This window comes from Gobio gobio, assembly GCF_949357685.1.
Source record: "Gobio gobio genome assembly, chromosome: 8".
NCBI lineage: Eukaryota > Metazoa > Chordata > Actinopteri > Cypriniformes > Gobionidae > Gobio > Gobio gobio.
Genome location: NC_137114.1, coordinates 30,540,988 through 30,558,217, shown reverse-complemented (window position 1 = coordinate 30,558,217; position 17,230 = coordinate 30,540,988). Strand labels below are relative to the sequence as shown.

The window sequence follows — 17,230 nt, the reverse complement described above, 5'->3', positions numbered from 1 at the left end:
TTCTCGTGTTACTCCGGGCATCCATGCTAAGATAGAATAGTTCCATTCTTTAGTGGAAGAAATACCTGACAGTGGCACTAGGTGTTGAATGGTTACCCATAGTGCTCTGACTTGATGCCCTGTGAGGAACTGAACCTAAAAGGAGGAGACCATTCATTGTAGAGCAAAGTATACAACAATACATAGCCGACAGATGAGTCTAGAATCGCTGCCTGCAGGGTGCTTGACGCTTGCCTTGTGCAGATGCACCTTGTGTGATGTTTAGCGCATTTTGAAAGAGAGAGAGAAGACGCAGCACAGCTGAATAACTCACGCCATTTGAGACATGTCCAGAAACCTTGGGGGGAAAAGTTACCAAATTAGTTTTTACTTTGTATATGTAGTTTTTCTTTTTTACCTAACAAACATAATTGAATACTGATGAAGACAGGGCACATGCATCTTCTTTGAAGCTCCTTATGAAATAACAAGAGAGAAAATACTGAATAAATATTAACATCAAAACTGATACTTTAACTCACTAACTTGTGTACCCGTATTTTAAGCTCTTTAACCTATCGTTGCGCCGGCGCCAATGAAGTCATCCAGTAAGCGCACTGCTAATAATTTTTATGTGCATTAAGTGCATGGCACAGCAACCAATGTAACATTTTACCGAGTTTAATATAGCAATGTGGTAGCACAGTTTTTCTATTTTTATATAGAGTAATTATTGATGTAATTTGAAAAAAAAATTAAATTCAAGTGCTACGAACAGGCTGTATTGGCCATGACTAGATTGCAAATACAAATACAAAAATATATATTATGTAAATAGACATTAATTAATTAAAAGAAACTATGAGATGTGCTGCACTGGTGGAAACAACACAAGACCATGCTACCGCGACCGTCGAATGGCTCTGACTGGTGTTTAGAGTCCCCGCCAGCAGCAGCAGCAGCGAGCGTTCCTTCAGCGCAGCTGCTGTTATGGCCTTTTTACACCTGTCCACTTAATTTGTTTTCTCTGATCAGATGTGTCATATTGTGAAAAGATCAGGAGTAAATGTCTTCTGAAATTCTTTCGAGGTGGATTTAAATCTGATCACTCAAACAAATCAATTCAGAAGGTGATGCATTTCAGATGAAACTGGACAAGTGTGAATGCATTTGGTTGTTTAAACCACATATACAGGTGCTGGTCATATAATTAGAATATCATCAAAAAGTTGATTTATTTCACAAATTTCATTCAAAAAGAGAAACTTGTATATCATATTCATTCATTACACACAGACTGATATATTTCAAACGTTTATTTCTTTTAATCTTGATGATTATAACAGACAACTAAGGAAAATCCCAAATTCAGTATCTCAGAAAATTAGAATATTGTGAAAAGGTTCAATATTGAAGATATCTGGTGCCACACTCTAATCAGCTAATTAACTCAACACCTGCAAAGGCCTTTAAATGGTCTCTCAGTCTGGTTCTGTAGGCTACACAATCACTGCTGACTTGACAGTTGTCCAAAAGACGACCATTGACACATTGCACAAGGAGGGCAAGACACAAAAGGTCAGTGCAAAAAAGGCTGGCTGTTCACAGAGCTCTGTGTCCAAGCACATTAATAGAGAGGCGAAGGGAAGGAAAAGATATGGTAGAAAAAAAGTGTACAAGCAATAGGGATAACCGCACCCTGGAGAGGATTGTGAAACAAAACCCATTCAAAAATGTGGGGGAGAGTCACAAAAAGTGGACTGGAGCTGGAGTCAGTGCTTCAAGAACCACTACACATAGACATATGCAAGATATGGGTTTCAGCTGTCACATTCCTTGTGTCAAGTCACTCTTGAACAACAGACAGCGTCAGAAGCATCTCGCCTGTGCTAAAGACAAAAAGGAAACAAAGTGGTCCAAAGTTATGTTCTCTGATGAAAGTAAATTTTGCATTTCCTTTGGAAATCAGGGTCCCAGAGTCTGGAGGAAGAGAGGTGAGGCACACAATCCACGTTGCTTGAGGTCCAGTGTAAAGTTTCCACAGTCAGTGATGGTTTGCGGTGCCATTTCATCTGCTGGTGTTGGTCCACTGTGTTTTCTGAGGTCCAAGGTCAATGCAGCCGTATACCAGGAAGTTTTAGAGCACTTCATGCTTCCTACTGCTGACCAACTTTATGGAGATGCAGATTTCATTTTCCAACAGGACTTGGCACCTGCACACAGTGCCAAAGCAACCAGTACCTGGTTTAAGGACCATGGTATCCCTGTTCTTAATTGGCCAGCAAACTCGCCTGACCTTAACCCCATGGAAAATCAATGGGGTATTGTGAAGAGGAAGATGCGATATGCCAGACCCAAAAATGCAGAAGAGCTGAAGGCCACTATCAGAGCAACCTGGGCTCTCATAACACCTGTGCAGTGCCACAGACTGATTGACTCCATGCCACGCCGCATTGCTGCAGTAATTCAGGCAAAAGAGCCCCGACTAAGTATTGAGTGCTGTACATGCTCATACTTTTCATGTTCATACTTTTCAGTTGGCCAAGATTTCAAAAATTCCTTTCTTTGTATTGGTCTTAAGTAATATTCAAATTTTCTGAGATACTGAATTTGGGATTTTCTTAGTTGTCAGTTATAACCATTAAAAATAAAAGAAAAACATTTGAAATATATCAGTCTGTGTGTAATGAATGAATATAATATACAAGTTTCACTTTTTGAATGGAATTAGTGAAATAAATCAACTTTTTGATGATATTCTAATTATATGACCAGCACCTGTATATATTTTAATCCTGGCAAATTGTTAAAAATAAACGTGTGAGAGCATGTTATAGGCTATACATGATGACATGCAACACGCATCACCGCAAATGAGTTGACTATCATTAAAGCATTAAGCCAACACGCAAACGGCCTTAAGTGAAACTGAAAGTGCCTAATGCTGCGTTCCAGGCAGGTTTTTGAGCCCGTAAATAACAACTTCAAACCACGACTCACGACTTTGTAGTGTTCCAGGCAAAGTCACGCCAAACTGCCTGAGCGCAAGGAATTGTGTGGTAGTTAGATGTAAACAAAGCATGGTGGACTGTACGGGGTGTATGCTCATTTACAATCATTTCTATCGCCAAAGGTGCTTACTCCTTGCTTATCTGAGGGAAACGGAGGAGAAAAACATTTATACTGTTTATACCGTACATTTATACTGTTATACCTTTTATTTTACGTTATTTGTATATTTGTTTCATAAACACTGCATCCGTAGGGGGCTGCCATTGTTGCTTCGCAGGCTATGTGACGTCAAAACTCGTAACTGGGAGTACATCGATCTAGTTCATCGATCACGAGTTCACGGGTGGGAAGTCACGGGTTTGGTTGCCGTTCCAGTCCACTTTCACGGGTAGAAGGTTGGAAAAACATGGGTTAAGGGTTGCCTGGAACGCGGCATAAGTCTCAGATGCTCAAAAACACAATCATCTTCATTAAAACTGATGGACTAAATGAGCTCACCAGGTCACTCTCTCTCCTATTGCGGCCTTCGATCTTGAAATGAGCTGATGATCAATAAAACGCAGCTTGAATCTTTTGCTTTTGATGTGAACTCTGTTAAATTTGCATATAGCACGGGAATTGAAGATCAGATTTATATTCATTTTGCGGAGAGGTGTAAGGCAAGACAACCTGCATGTTTTTTTATTTAGATCGTATAGCCCGTTGTGTTGCCATTCGTGAGCGCCGTTGCGAGCAGCATCAGCCTGCCTCAACTTGACAAAAATGTTTTTACTGTGGTGGTGATAGTAAAAATTTAAACTAACATTCCGATATGCTTAAAGTGTTTTATATCTATGGATTTTATTATAGGCAAGACAGATTTGAGAGGCTAAATTGATCAAACATGTGGTTAACTCAGTCGGCCGCTGGCCACTTGGTCATTATGCTTTAAAAAACAAAAACTTTAATTTAACAAACAAAAATTGCTCAACTTTTTTTCTAAATTAACTTAATAAAGAAACAAAACAAAATATAGCTAATTTGACATTAAAAACAAAGCTGAACTATTTTTATGGCTGCAACAGTGTGTAATGGGGAGAGAGAGAGAAAAAAACCTGCTTCACTGTTGCTCACGCGCTGCTCAAGCTTGCGGTGTGAAAAGGCTGTAATGATAATACCTGGTGTAAACAGTAATGCTTCTTGGCTGACCACCTGTGATCAGATCACCAAAAACACATAATACCAGTTGGAAACAGCTACTCTCCGACTCATTCAAGTTCCGGATATTATACATAATATGCAGGCTTCAGAGAGCCCCTATCAATTTGTGGGAGACTCCAGGAACTTCCGGGAGAGGTGGGATGTCTGCTTTATTTAAGCGGAAAAAAAATTCAAGCAACCATTAAATTTGACGTGTCAAATGTACTCTCTCACCCTCCACATAAGGAGTTGGGTCTCCAATTTTTCCTGGCATCTGGTCAGCAGACTTGAGTACTTCCAAGTCCAGTATAACCACCACACGTCTGTGTAAAATAAACACAAAAGCTTAATATGTATTATTGAAAATACACTACAATTCAAAAGTTTGAGGTCAGGAATTTTTTTTAATAGAAATTAATACTTTTATTCAGCAACAATGCATTCAATTTCCCATAGCCATTTATAAAGTTACAAAAGATTTATATTTCAAATAAATGCGTTTTTTTTTTTTACTTTCTATTCTTCAAAATATCCTTGAAAAAAATGCATCACTGTTTCCACTAACTATTATGCAGCACAACTGTTTTCAGTATTGATAATAAAAATGTTTCTTGAACATCAAATCAGCATATTAGAATGATTTCTAAAGAATCATGTGAAACTGAAGGAAATTCAGCTTTGCCATCAAAGGGATACATTACATTTTTAAATAAATTAAAGTAGAAAATATTTATTTTAAATGGTAATATTATTTCACAATATTATTTTTGATAATATTTAATATTAGTTTTACTGTTGATAAAATAAATGCTACCTTGGTGAGCCTAAGAGACTTCTTACAAAAACAATTTTAAAAATCAAACTGCCCCCAACCTATTAAATGGCACTATAAATAAAGCAGAGCCACAGAGAAACTTGCTAATAATAACTAAGAAAAAAATATTTGATCAAAACCTGGAGACGAATGCTTACCGTCCATCCTTGAGAACATTAGTGACGCTCCTTTTCAGCATACAGACACAGTTAGAGGCCAACTGGTTTTGCTCAGCCATGGGATTGAGCTGTGTGGAGAGCATGAATGCTGCATGCAGGGAACAAACAATATTTTTTTTTAAATACATGGTTTTAGGACTCCCTCTCTCATTTGTACATTTTAGAAAACCTGGGGTTTACATCCCAATGATATGAGCAAAAGACAAACATGACATTCAACAAATAATGTCATAATAATGCCCTGTTTCAGCAGCAGTCAGTTCTCACTACAGTTTTGGAAAAAGCTATAAAAGTGGGCGTGGTTAAGCTGCGGAGAGGAGTGGGACAACACAGAAACAGCTTCTGATTTTTATTTCACTCTCAATAAAAGCATCAAAGCTTCCCACAAATGCATGCTGCAAATTACCATTACATGCAACACATATACACAAGCTCACCGTTACACAAATGCATATATATCCTGTGAAAGATATAATTCAATGCACAATTAAATGCACAGCCATTTGCAATTTGTTCTCTGCATTGAAAAATATTATTTTGTGGAGTATTTATACGTTTGGTCAGTTAAAGGGCCGTAACGAGTGTGGATGAATCGCATTTGTGTCGAAGACCCAGGCTCTATTGAAGAACTTATGCAATGCAGAATCTCTTACAAAGCAAAACCAAACACTCGTTTTTGATAAATTAAAGCATCTCTCACATTAGGTCCTTTCAAACTGGATGCGATTTTGACGCGCAAATTATGGTGGTTTTATTTTTTTGATCAGCCGTTTGTGTAATGAGAGCTTCCACACCGAACCAGAATGTGCTGCGGCGAAAAAACGATGTTCATTTATTCCGTTTCGATGCCAATTTTTTTTTTAAACACTCGCAGCGACAGAAAAGGCTTAAACCAATCACATACAAGGAAACAACGGTCACAAAATGTCCAGTTAATGCCATTAGCTATTCAATCAACATTAACATTTACCAGGTATCGCATTTCTCATGAGATTACAACTGTACAGATGCAGCTGTGTTTGCCCACTGTGGCTACAGACAACGATAACATAACCTTTTGAGTTAAAACTCGTAGATTTTTTTTTTCTAACCTAATTGTTTCCACGACTATGGAAAGTGAATGTGTTTCCATCAAGTACGACTGTGGCACTTAAATGTTTACATTGTGACTCGACTGAAAACATAGCTGGAAACACAGCAGCTCCGGATCGATTGGTTCCTGAAGTGTGTGTGTTTGTCTCGTCAGATGCGGTGCTACTGTCTCTCTCGAGCTCCACAAATTGCCCCACGGACATTTGAAGTAAGTGCGGAACCAGCCATGATAAAGTTTTAGCTCCTGTACAAGATTAGCATACTCCCCTTCAGCCTCTATGTTCTTTAAGACTGGTTGCACCCAAAACCTTCTATTCCGTCTTTTAAATAAAATGAGAAGCTTGTCTTCACTGGATGAAGTGTCCGTGTTTTCTCAGCTGTCGCCGCAAATGTTTTGGAATGTTGGAGCTCTGAAACATCACTGACGTCGCAAACTTGCGTCGCGACTGATGTGAATGGTTTTTATTAAACAAAATACTCGTTTTTCCCGCTTCGCTTTTTCGCTACGCGTCCTGTGTGAAAGGGCCTTTACTGTATGCAATCTAGGGCGGAACGATTTTTTTTACCAATATTGCGATTGCGATGTAATATGCGATTATTTTTTAAACTCTTTATCTTCTGTATTATCCAACAATACATCATTGTATAGTATTGGTGGAAATCTTTAATTGGTACCTCACGATCCGATTCCAAAACAATTCTTGAACTTTTTCCTTATTAATCTTATTAATTTATTAAAAACTTAAAAAGTTTTTTACTATGATATATGTAATTATAAGCTTTTTAAAATAACTACACATAACATTTTAATTAAAACAGTTGCAAGTTAATAATTTTAAATATATATAAACTAATATAGCTGCAAAACATAAGCTAGTAAATCATAAAGAGGAACAAAAAAACCTATTACAAGCAATGAACAAAGAGGGCTTTCAGTATTTAAGAGTGTCTGAACTGTGAGTGATTTTTCTCTTTCTCAGCTTTGCTGTTGTTTGATTATTAATGATGACATCATCATAGACAGTGGGAGACCTGCATTCACACTAATGCACAGATCTCTTTTGAAATACAAGATGTTTTTACCCTGTCTGTTTAATTCATTAAGACATTACTGATGGTGTTTACATTAATTTTGCGTCATAAAAGCATTTTGAGACGCACACAGACGCGTGCTCGCGAGCACTCTTCACAAAGCGCCGCGTGAGCATTTGAAATGGAAAGCCTTCTGTCAGTGAGTTTCTTATTTTTAATAAACAAGCACACTGCATTCCTAACGACATGAATGAAGCCTTTGTTTAGCATTTGTAAGGAAAATACCAGCGGGCGAGAACACACACTGTAAGTGTGACATCAAGCAAAGTTTCTCACAGCGCATAAACTGTACAAAGAAGCCTGCGAATGTCATTGCAATTCTCGCCGTCAACCTTTCCGAACGTTATGAAATATTATTTTATGGTTCGTGTGTGATTGTGTGTGTGTGAGAGAGAGAAAGAAAGAGAGAGATAATGGAAGCAATCAGCTCAGAATCGATCCTGAATCATTGGAGAGAGAATCTATTCTCCCACCTCTATTGTAGCCTATAGTGTGAACAACACAATATTAGATAGATCAAACACAAACAGTTTTTTTTTTCTTTTAGGCCAGGCATATGATATGTGTAACGTGTCAAGTTGATGCTTCTTCTGCAGACTTTACTCTCGCGTGTCACGTGACCAGACTGTAATCGCAGCCTTTGCGGTTAGGAAATCGTGTTTTATCATATCGCGATATTATTGCAAATGCAATTAATCGTTCAGCCCTAATGCCATCTCACTGTTTGAAGCACCAGACAGAGGATAATACCAATCAATGCGTGCTGTCATGAATAATCAAGCGCGTGCTGTCATAGGATAAGGACACGCAGGCTAATTATAATTATGAGACACCAATGAGTCGTCGCCTTACTATAGTAAGAGAAAATGTCACAACCTATGATGTTGACAAGAAGACGAATTTAAACCCGGGAGTTGAAAATAGAGCAAAAAGGTTTAAAATTAACTTGTTTTCTCCCACATTCAAAACTAACAGATGGTAACATTGTCTTCTATGATGTTGAACACCCCATAACTCATAATACAATTTAGTTTAGGGTTTCATGACCTTTTAAAGTAACACTGCAAATGATCTCAAATAGACCATTCAACTTTCAAATGCATAAGCACCTAACATGGACATTTAAATGTTTATGTAACAGAAGTAACTATTAAGATAAATATTTGGCTTTGGTGCTGATGGTCAACAAACAAAGTCCCACATGAGAACTCAAGCTCCAGTAACAGCTGCAGACATCCCAAGTCTCCCGGAGGTTCCGGGAGTCTCCCGCATATTTATAGCGGCTCCCTGATGTCCGCAAATTAGTTAAATTCTCCCGCAATCTAGAGCGAGCGAGCAAGAGCGCGCATGCGAGACACAGACTGTGCACGCGCGCACGGCAGAGAGGGAGAGAGAGCGAGAGACCTTGCGTGTGTGTGGTAGTGTGCACCTAATGAAGCGCATGTAAGACGGAGAGCATCCTGATTGGCTTGTTTCAGTAAGTCAACCAATCAATTGTCAGTGTGGGCGGGCTTTTATCTCTTCTCCCGAACCGCATTAATCAGTTCAGTGTATCTAGAAACTGGAGCGCCATGGCAGAGGGAGAGTGCCACAAAAAAACGAAAGTATAAAGTATAAACATAATGACAATCTTGCTCGCTGTACAGTTTGTTACTGACATGTTATGGTTGAGTTAAACAAGTTTCATTTCATGCGCATATTTTTCAGGTCGGCTAGTTGCCAAGGCTACATGAAAACAACAAACTCCTTAGACCTGTTAAAGTTGCAATGAAATATAAATAAAAGCAGTTTATATAAATAGTATAAGCAGCTTATTTAAATAGTAAAAGTGATCTACATAATTGTACATAATTTTTTTACAAATAATTGTATAGGCCTATATAAATTATATATTAATGATATATAATATACTATACAAGTAAAGTCATGTTCTGTGGTGAAATTCGGGATACCTTTCCTCCTTTCATGTTTTTTTTTTTTCCGGGGGGGTGGTGCGTACCTCCCTGAAATGACTTTTTTCAGGTTGGGATGTCTGCAGCTGTCTTGTAAAATCAAGCCCAAAACAACATCCTCCTCGACATTTTAAGATTTTAAGGACAGACACCAAATGAAATACACAAAGGCATCTGAAAACTGATCAAACTTACAGGACATAGTGTGCAGCCCATCACTCATCATGAGACGGAAACGGGACGGGCCATTTCCCCCATCAATCTTGCGGATGTTCTGGAGAGAATATTGAAGAAACACAAGCGTAAACTAAACTTTTAGAAGTTAAAAACATAAAATTACTAACAACATTGATATAAGCAATGAAAAGGGTCAGCCTTTACAATAAGGTTGTATTAGTTAACAATTTAACACGAATTAAGAATGAACAACGCTTTTACAGCATTTATTAATCTTAGTTAATGTTAATCTCAACATTCACAAAAACATTTTTTAGATTAAAAGTTGTATCTATAAACATAAGTTAATGCACTGTGCACTAATGAAAATTTGTATTAACTAAATGCTGTTAGAATATAGCTATTGCTCATTGTTACAAGCATTAGCTAATGTTCACAAACAAGGCCTTATTAATACATTATATTACACATAAATTGACTTTAATTCATACATTAACAGTTTACTCGCCTCAGAAATTACTACATCTGATATTGGCATTAGTCTACAATATTGGTCTTAACATCATCCCTAGAATATAAGGTAATGTAATAATTTTAATAACTTATAAACAGTGTGCAAAGAATCTGACAGTGAACGTACCACGCATTGAAGAACAGGGCTGCTGACTTCAATTCCTTTAGTCAGGGACTGAAAAGAAAAGGTACACAATCCAAAACATTCACTCATATATATCAGATCAACAATATTAGCGAATACAGATATCTGCCTTATTTTACACACACACGTTCAAATCTCGGGGAAAAAAAATCGACCACATGAGCCATTTTCCTGTTTTTATATTGTCTGCTCAGTCTCCACTGCAGCCATTGCATGAGCGGAGGACATAAAAACAGTACCTTAACGTTATCTGCATTGCGTTGACACGTTAAGATTTCGTCCTCGATTTTAACCGTGTTACAGTTCAAAAATACAATCATGAGACAACAAACTACATTAACACAAGATAATAAATGTTATTTTATCTCACTGTCATAACGGCAGAAACACTGGCTGGCTAACTCACTTAGCAAGCATTTGTCTGCAACGGTCGAAATAATGCAGCGGTCTTATTCTCACCTCAATTGCCCCTTCTGACAGCCTAACAGTCATGTTTTCACAAAAAGTATTACGAACGAAAGATTAAATTTTGTAATGACAAGAAATCACAACAGTCTGATCCGCAGCACTCTCCTGTATCCTCGCGCCAACTCACTCCAAACGCGCGAAAGTGCGTCAAACAATGACGCGTTTCCCGTTTCAAACTACTTCCGCTGAAAGTCAAAATAAATATACATATGAGTCTGAAAAATATTTTTTTAAATTATTTTGTTGTAATTTCGCAAGCTATTTAATGTGGACCATGTTTGTTCTATTTAAAACGTTTTGTAACAAACTGTTTTAATTCAATGCCACAAGAACAACAACATTAGCTGCCGTGGCTTCCACACATTAGCTCCCCATTTTGTTGTTAGTTTGTATCAAAATATGTATGTATAAGTTAAATAAGAATAAGAGCTACAGTATATCGTATTTTCTTAATAAACGAAATATTGTGCTTATTCCAAAATGTCAATGTAAAAATGAAAAGGCATATCAAATACACAAATTTCCTACACCCCAGTTATATGGTAATATTGGTTACCTTCCAAACAAATTTTCTTTTTCCAGTCCACAATTTGTTCTGTTTAAAACAGATAACTGAGACAAATAATTGTATGTAGGCCTATTATAATTAAATATTTTTTCATATGAATACAAAGAAAGTTGTGTCCCCAGCAACACGAAAAACTGGAACTTAAAAAACCTGCTTTGTGTTTAGCCATGTGACAAATAGGCTACAACTTAATTGATCAAAAGAAGTTTGTGAATTGGTGCTGTACATTTTGACCAGTATTTATTAAAAAAATAGTAATAATCTGAAACACATGTTTGTAAAATCGCATAAAATGCTGCACAAGGGATTTCTCTGTTAGTAGCGCAGGAGATTGTTATACTACCTGAAAGAAGGCAATGTTTCACTGAACTCAAATAAAATCAAAATGATAAGCTTTTCAATAATATAAAGAGTGAGTAAACAAATTGGGAGAACTATTAACCATTTAAATAAATACACTCATGAGGCACTCAGGAATTTCTGTCCAAATTTCTTTAATTAAAAAAAATGAAATAAATCATTACTTTTTAACAAGATTAGCAAGGACATTTAAAACAACATTAATTCACATGGGGGAGTAATTTCAAATGATCTTATAGACATCAATTTACTTTTAGAAAATATGTCCTTAATTTGCCTCCCAGTGGGGACCAACTATGCAGTCAACAATCACTTATGGACTCGTTCTGCTAAAACTACTTTGGATGAACTTCAAAAGATTGTGGCTTGTCATTCGTTTTATCTGCATTGCCAGGGTTTGTGACCATAGTGGATGCTCCAGGGTTTGGGTTGGAAATTACTCCCAGAAAAAATGGCGTTTGACTCAAGTCATCCATTAGGGCAAAGAAAAATGGCTGATTGACAGTAAATGAAGGGTTGGAACGTGAGATGACCACACTTGTTGCTGCCGCTGCCTCTGCCCCTTCTTCACTGATCTCAACACTGGACATATGCTGCACATTGGACACAAACAAGGAGCCCTCAGCGATGCGGTCCAGCTTCGGATGACTAAATAGCATTCCTAGACCTGGATTGCAGTAGAATTATATATTTGTTAGTATACATAAATAGAAGAAATACTAAAATGACTTTCACTGTAAATCCTAATGCTCAAAATAAATTGATTTGAATAGAGCCAACTCAAATTAAACAAACTAGTTCAATCAAATTAACTTTTATGCATATTTAGAATTTTCTCTTTCTTTTGAGTTCACAAAACTGACACATTTGAAATAATCTGAATTGTTTCATTGTTTTGAGTTTTATGAACTTGTTTCTTTTCATTTAGACAAACTGAAATGTACATGAACCTGGGCTGGGCTATTTCCCAGCATGCTTTGCCATGACACCCAAAAGGGAGAGAAAATGCTATAATTAAGTGTTATATAATGTTTTTTTTGTGTGCAAGATTAATGTTAAGTGGGAGATTTAGTAGTGTTTAACGTTTTGCTATGTTAGTTTAGAAGAGTTTCTGTTATGTTGGGTTTTCTGAGGAGTTTGAGGACGGATGTTAAATGTTTTATATTGCCCATTCAGCAAGTGCTATGCTATGCTAATTGTATCAAATATTGCGTTACCAATTAGCAAGGTAGCATTTAATTGAATTAGCTAGTTAAAGCTAGCCAAGATTCCACTACTAAAAATATTTAAGTTGAGATTAGCCTATGACAATTTTAAATTAAATGTATGAATTGGCTTACTCAAACATTTCAAGTTAAGAGCAATTAAAATGTATGTGTACAAAATAAAAAGCTGCAAGTTCTGCTTAAACTTAACATTTCTTAACTTAAAAAGGTATTCGGTTTTACAGTGCCATTGGGGCAACCGAAAATACAGTAAATATTATAGATGGTCTTATAGCTGGTTAAACATATTTACCACTAACTAGTCATAATGTGCATGTACAGGATGCAAGACATCTTACCCATGCTTGTCATAGCCTCTTGGAGCTCTTGGTTGAAATTAAGTTTGAATTTTGGGAGTTTGACCTGCATGTTTCTTTCTCGTGGTAATCGAATATAAAGATCTGAGATATTGAGCTTAGCTGTAATGGCTGACACATTCATTTGTCCAGACGTTGGCATTACTACTAGTAGACTCCTGTCGCCTTTAAAGGGAAATCGAGCAACCTGTAGAGGTCAAAGAGGAAAAAAGGTGAGGAAAAGAGATTTAATCAGTGCTTTATTTATGAATAGCATCTTAAAGGCAGTAACCTGGGCATCCAGCTCATGGTGGGTGAAAACGCTGAGAGGATACTTTGGCCCAAGCATCATGTCCACATTAACAATCTGGTTTTCATCTATGTAGAAGAGCTCAGTTGAAGTGAAATGAGGGTCAAACCGGGTGAGCCACTCTCCTGTCAGAGATTTAAAAAAAAAATAAGACTTTAAGATTCTATGGTCCTTTTTTATTTACACTTGTGAAATAAGAAGGGAAGAATAATGCAACAGATCTGAGTAATGCAAAACTTCTGATGTGACTCACTGAAACACAAGAGGAAATTGCTAAATACTTGCTGGTAACAGGTGTTTGTTCTGACCTTTGTAGTGCATAGCATTGATCAGCATCATTACGGTACTAGGAGGGAGACTGGACAGAAACTCTGAGATGTGCCCACTTGTGGCTTTCTTAACCCATTCATTGATGCAATTAACATCAGTCAAAGTGGCCGGCTTTGAGTCATACAGTTTCTGAGAATCTTCTATGAACTCCTGTTTTGCTTTAAATCCTGAGGAAAAAAGACAACCATTCATAGCTTTGCATAGTACAATAATCAATTCCTCAAATATCAACTAGAAAGATTTAGTAAAAAAAAAAAAGCACATTTTCAATCCTATTTAAATAAAAGAAAAACAATTAAAATATCTTATAGTGAATGGTTAATGGTATGTAAGATGACTAGCCCTTTGCTTGAATACGTTATTAAACAGCTAATAATGTGTTGATAATTCATCTCAGCTCGCCTTCTTAAAATCAGTATCCTTGGAAACGCTTTGAACAACTTAGAACGTCAGTGGAGAAAGGCATATAGTTCATCATAACTTCGCAATATACATAATTTACCCACTATATTGCTAATGTACCCGATTTTTCATATCAACAGAAAAATGTACCAGGATAACCTGCTTTGCAGCAGTTAATGATATGCTAAAGCCCGCCCACACATTGACGTTACAAGGTAGTTTGTGACATAAGAAACCGTGTCTTTGGTTCACTGCATTTTAAGGAAAAAATACTCAGCAATGGTGTTGACACCACATATATATGACATATATAAACAACATTAAAAACTTGATTTTCTTGATAAATAATAATAATAATAATAATATATGTTTTTTATTACTAACCATGAAGTTAAAAATGTATTTGGATACTTTACCACTTTTAAAAAATGTATGTCCTGCATTATTTAAGAAAATTTTAAACCTAAAATATAAATATACATTGAATATATTTCATTATTTAAAATAAATATATATTGAATGTAATACATGCATATTAAATATATTAACATGTGAACTTCAGGGGAAATTACTTAATTAATGCACTAATGCATTTATAATAACTTTTTGTGTTACATGTGCGTGTCTCTCACCAGTTTGCAGATAGATGCGGCTGGCGATTGACAGGCTCTTTTTGCGGAAGTTGCGCAGGAGGCTACTGAGGGCAGTGTGGTAGCAGGGCAGTGCGTCTGCATGCAGGTGGTGGAGAAGCAGCTCTTCTGTCTCATTTGTTGCTCCTGAGATTTAGATAAACAACACGATTGTCTGGGTGTTTTTAAATATGTACGCATGCAAAAAATTAGACCAAAACATTTGTTATTCTCAGAGTCTTTTGTTTTTATGGTAGATTCCAGGCTTACCCAGTGCTAGCTGTGAGAGTGCAATGGACAAGCTAAGAGGGGAAATGATGACATTGGGCTGCTCTGGACTAGGCTTCAAGTTTTCCAGGAACCAAAGGCCAAGCTTCATAATGCCATCGCCTAGGGTCCGCTTAATCTGTTGGCTAGACATTTCCCCATCACAGAGTGTATCAAGGTCCTCCTCAGAGGAGCCCTCTTTCTGCCCAGGAGAGGGAACTGTGGCTGTAGGATCTGCTTCCAGGCCATCTTGAGAACCCGTGTGTGTTTCTGTTATGGTGGGGCCAAGAGTGCCCTTCAAATCCTGAAAGGGACAGTGCGATTGGAGTGTCAAAAGTCTAAACGTGTGTATACCCTTAAGGATGAGCACTGAGCATTGTGGGTTCTTACCGATATGGGTGAACTTGGCATGAGTGGGATGAGAGGAATTAAAGGATCCCCTCCATCCTCTGGTTCAATTGCATCTTCCTGCAGCGAAAAGGCACAATTCATGGCATTTAAATGGAATAAAATCATTTGAAAATAAAAAAAAACCATATAAGATCAGTTGAGTGCTTTACCGTCCAGCCTTGCTTGGCATAACAAAGGAGGAGGAATGCCAGAAAACACAAGTTCATGTTCTAGAAGATTGTCTAAAAACCAAAGAACAGAACAACTTATAAAGAATTTGGAATTATTTGCTTGTTTTTTTCATTGGTGACTGGCCATTTTTTCAAAGGTACTCTTCCATTTTACATATTTAACCTTAAATACTCATAATCATTATAAATCATATCCATTAATACAAATTTTGGGTGTATTTTTATAAGATGTTAACACAAGCACACTTAGCATATTTGTTGATGAGAATTATTATTATTATTATTTTTATAATTCTCCCTCACTTGCACATAAATCCATGATCCAGCTTCTGGCATTAAAATTTGGCAACTGCAAATATAGATGTGAACTGATTAACAGCCCCAACTTCAGCTGGATTATTTTTAAATTCACAAAATTGTCAAAAAATCAATAAACACTTAACATGGCTATAACATGGTCTGTCAGCTGTTGCATAATTCGAGGGTTAAGCCTTTTACATTTATTTAAAGCTACAGGTTAAAATAAATTTAGATCACAGGAAAATAATATATATATATATATATATATATATATATATATATATATATATATATATATATATATATATATATATATATATATATATATATATATATATATATATATATATATATATATATATATATATATATATATATATATATATATATATATATAGGCTATATATATATATATAGGCTATATATATATATATATATATATATATATATATATATATATATATATATATATATATATATATATATATATATATACAGTACAATATCTAATTAGATATTAAACATTACAGGATTTTACTACTGACACTCTTCTTGTGCACACAAAATATGCATTTTCAAAAATGTTATTTTAATTTAATCAAAACATTCTTATGGGAATTAACTGATTATTATTTGATTATACTCCGAAAATACACAAAGATGAAATGTACATATTTTCTAACCCAAAACCCCTGGCAACAGAATAAACTTCTATATTTCAACACAATATCTTCCTAATAAATTGCAAACAACTATTTACGTTGAAAATGTATATAAGACATCAAACAAAACTGTGTGCTTACCGTGCAATTCTCCAGTTGTGGGATCCAGCCCTGATTTAGGAAAGAAACGCACAAAATAGGCAATGGGAAAATTCTTGGCTGTAGGGGTTGGCAGTCTCAGAGCAGGCAGTTACATTTCAACTATTATTGATCTTTACCTCATATAGTCCTAGTACCTACCTCTTCATAGATGTAAATATTGAGAGACCTTGGGGTCAAACATCAAACTCGAGTGTGTAGATTTGTGAATCTGTGAAGTATGGAGTAGGTTATAAACTGGTACTGCTAAATCAACTCACTGCTGACAGTGAATGTCAGACACTGAGTTTGAGTAAACATGCTGCACAAGAAAAACTGCACATAAATGAGGAGATGACGACAAGTCAGTGCTGCCAATGCTGATATTAATATAATATATAGAGGGCTTTTATATTGCTTTCTTATATGCCACAGAAACAAACCAGTGGCATCTGCCAAGATCTCCAAATTGAGAGCAGTTGAAAAGCAGTGTGTTGCAAACAATCAAATGGACTTTGTC

General features: G+C 36.3%; 2 protein-coding genes across 3 annotated transcripts in view; both read right to left on the bottom strand.

The window, feature by feature from the left end:
* Positions 1-10,775, bottom strand: part of rpa1 (replication protein A1) — a 59,844-nt gene extending 49,069 nt beyond the window's left edge. The window contains exons 1-5 of one of the 2 annotated variants that reach the window (XM_079823884.1): positions 10,594-10,775; positions 10,117-10,164; positions 9,495-9,573; positions 5,143-5,251; positions 4,405-4,493 (exon numbers count right to left, since the gene is read on the bottom strand). In XM_079823884.1, the coding sequence (XP_079680010.1) occupies positions 4,405-4,493; positions 5,143-5,251; positions 9,495-9,573; positions 10,117-10,164; positions 10,594-10,626 (358 nt within the window). In that variant the 5' untranslated portion in view covers positions 10,627-10,775. Of the gene's footprint in view, positions 1-65; positions 136-4,404; positions 4,494-5,142; positions 5,252-9,494; positions 9,574-10,116; positions 10,165-10,593 lie in introns of those variants that run through there. The other variant, XM_079823885.1, reaches the window with a different exon arrangement.
* A 611-nt stretch (positions 10,776-11,386) lies between these two features.
* serpinf2b (serpin peptidase inhibitor, clade F (alpha-2 antiplasmin, pigment epithelium derived factor), member 2b) lies at positions 11,387-17,185 on the bottom strand. Its single transcript, XM_079823883.1, has 10 exons — positions 16,873-17,185; positions 16,714-16,743; positions 15,590-15,661; positions 15,420-15,497; positions 15,033-15,333; positions 14,766-14,909; positions 13,710-13,898; positions 13,384-13,526; positions 13,095-13,299; positions 11,387-12,197 (listed from the first exon to the last, which is right to left on the bottom strand). Exons 3-10 carry the CDS (start codon positions 15,644-15,646, stop codon positions 11,866-11,868), a joined length of 1,449 nt encoding a protein of 482 aa, XP_079680009.1. The 5' UTR covers positions 15,647-15,661; positions 16,714-16,743; positions 16,873-17,185; the 3' UTR covers positions 11,387-11,865.
* Positions 17,186-17,230: the final 45 nt, after the last annotated feature.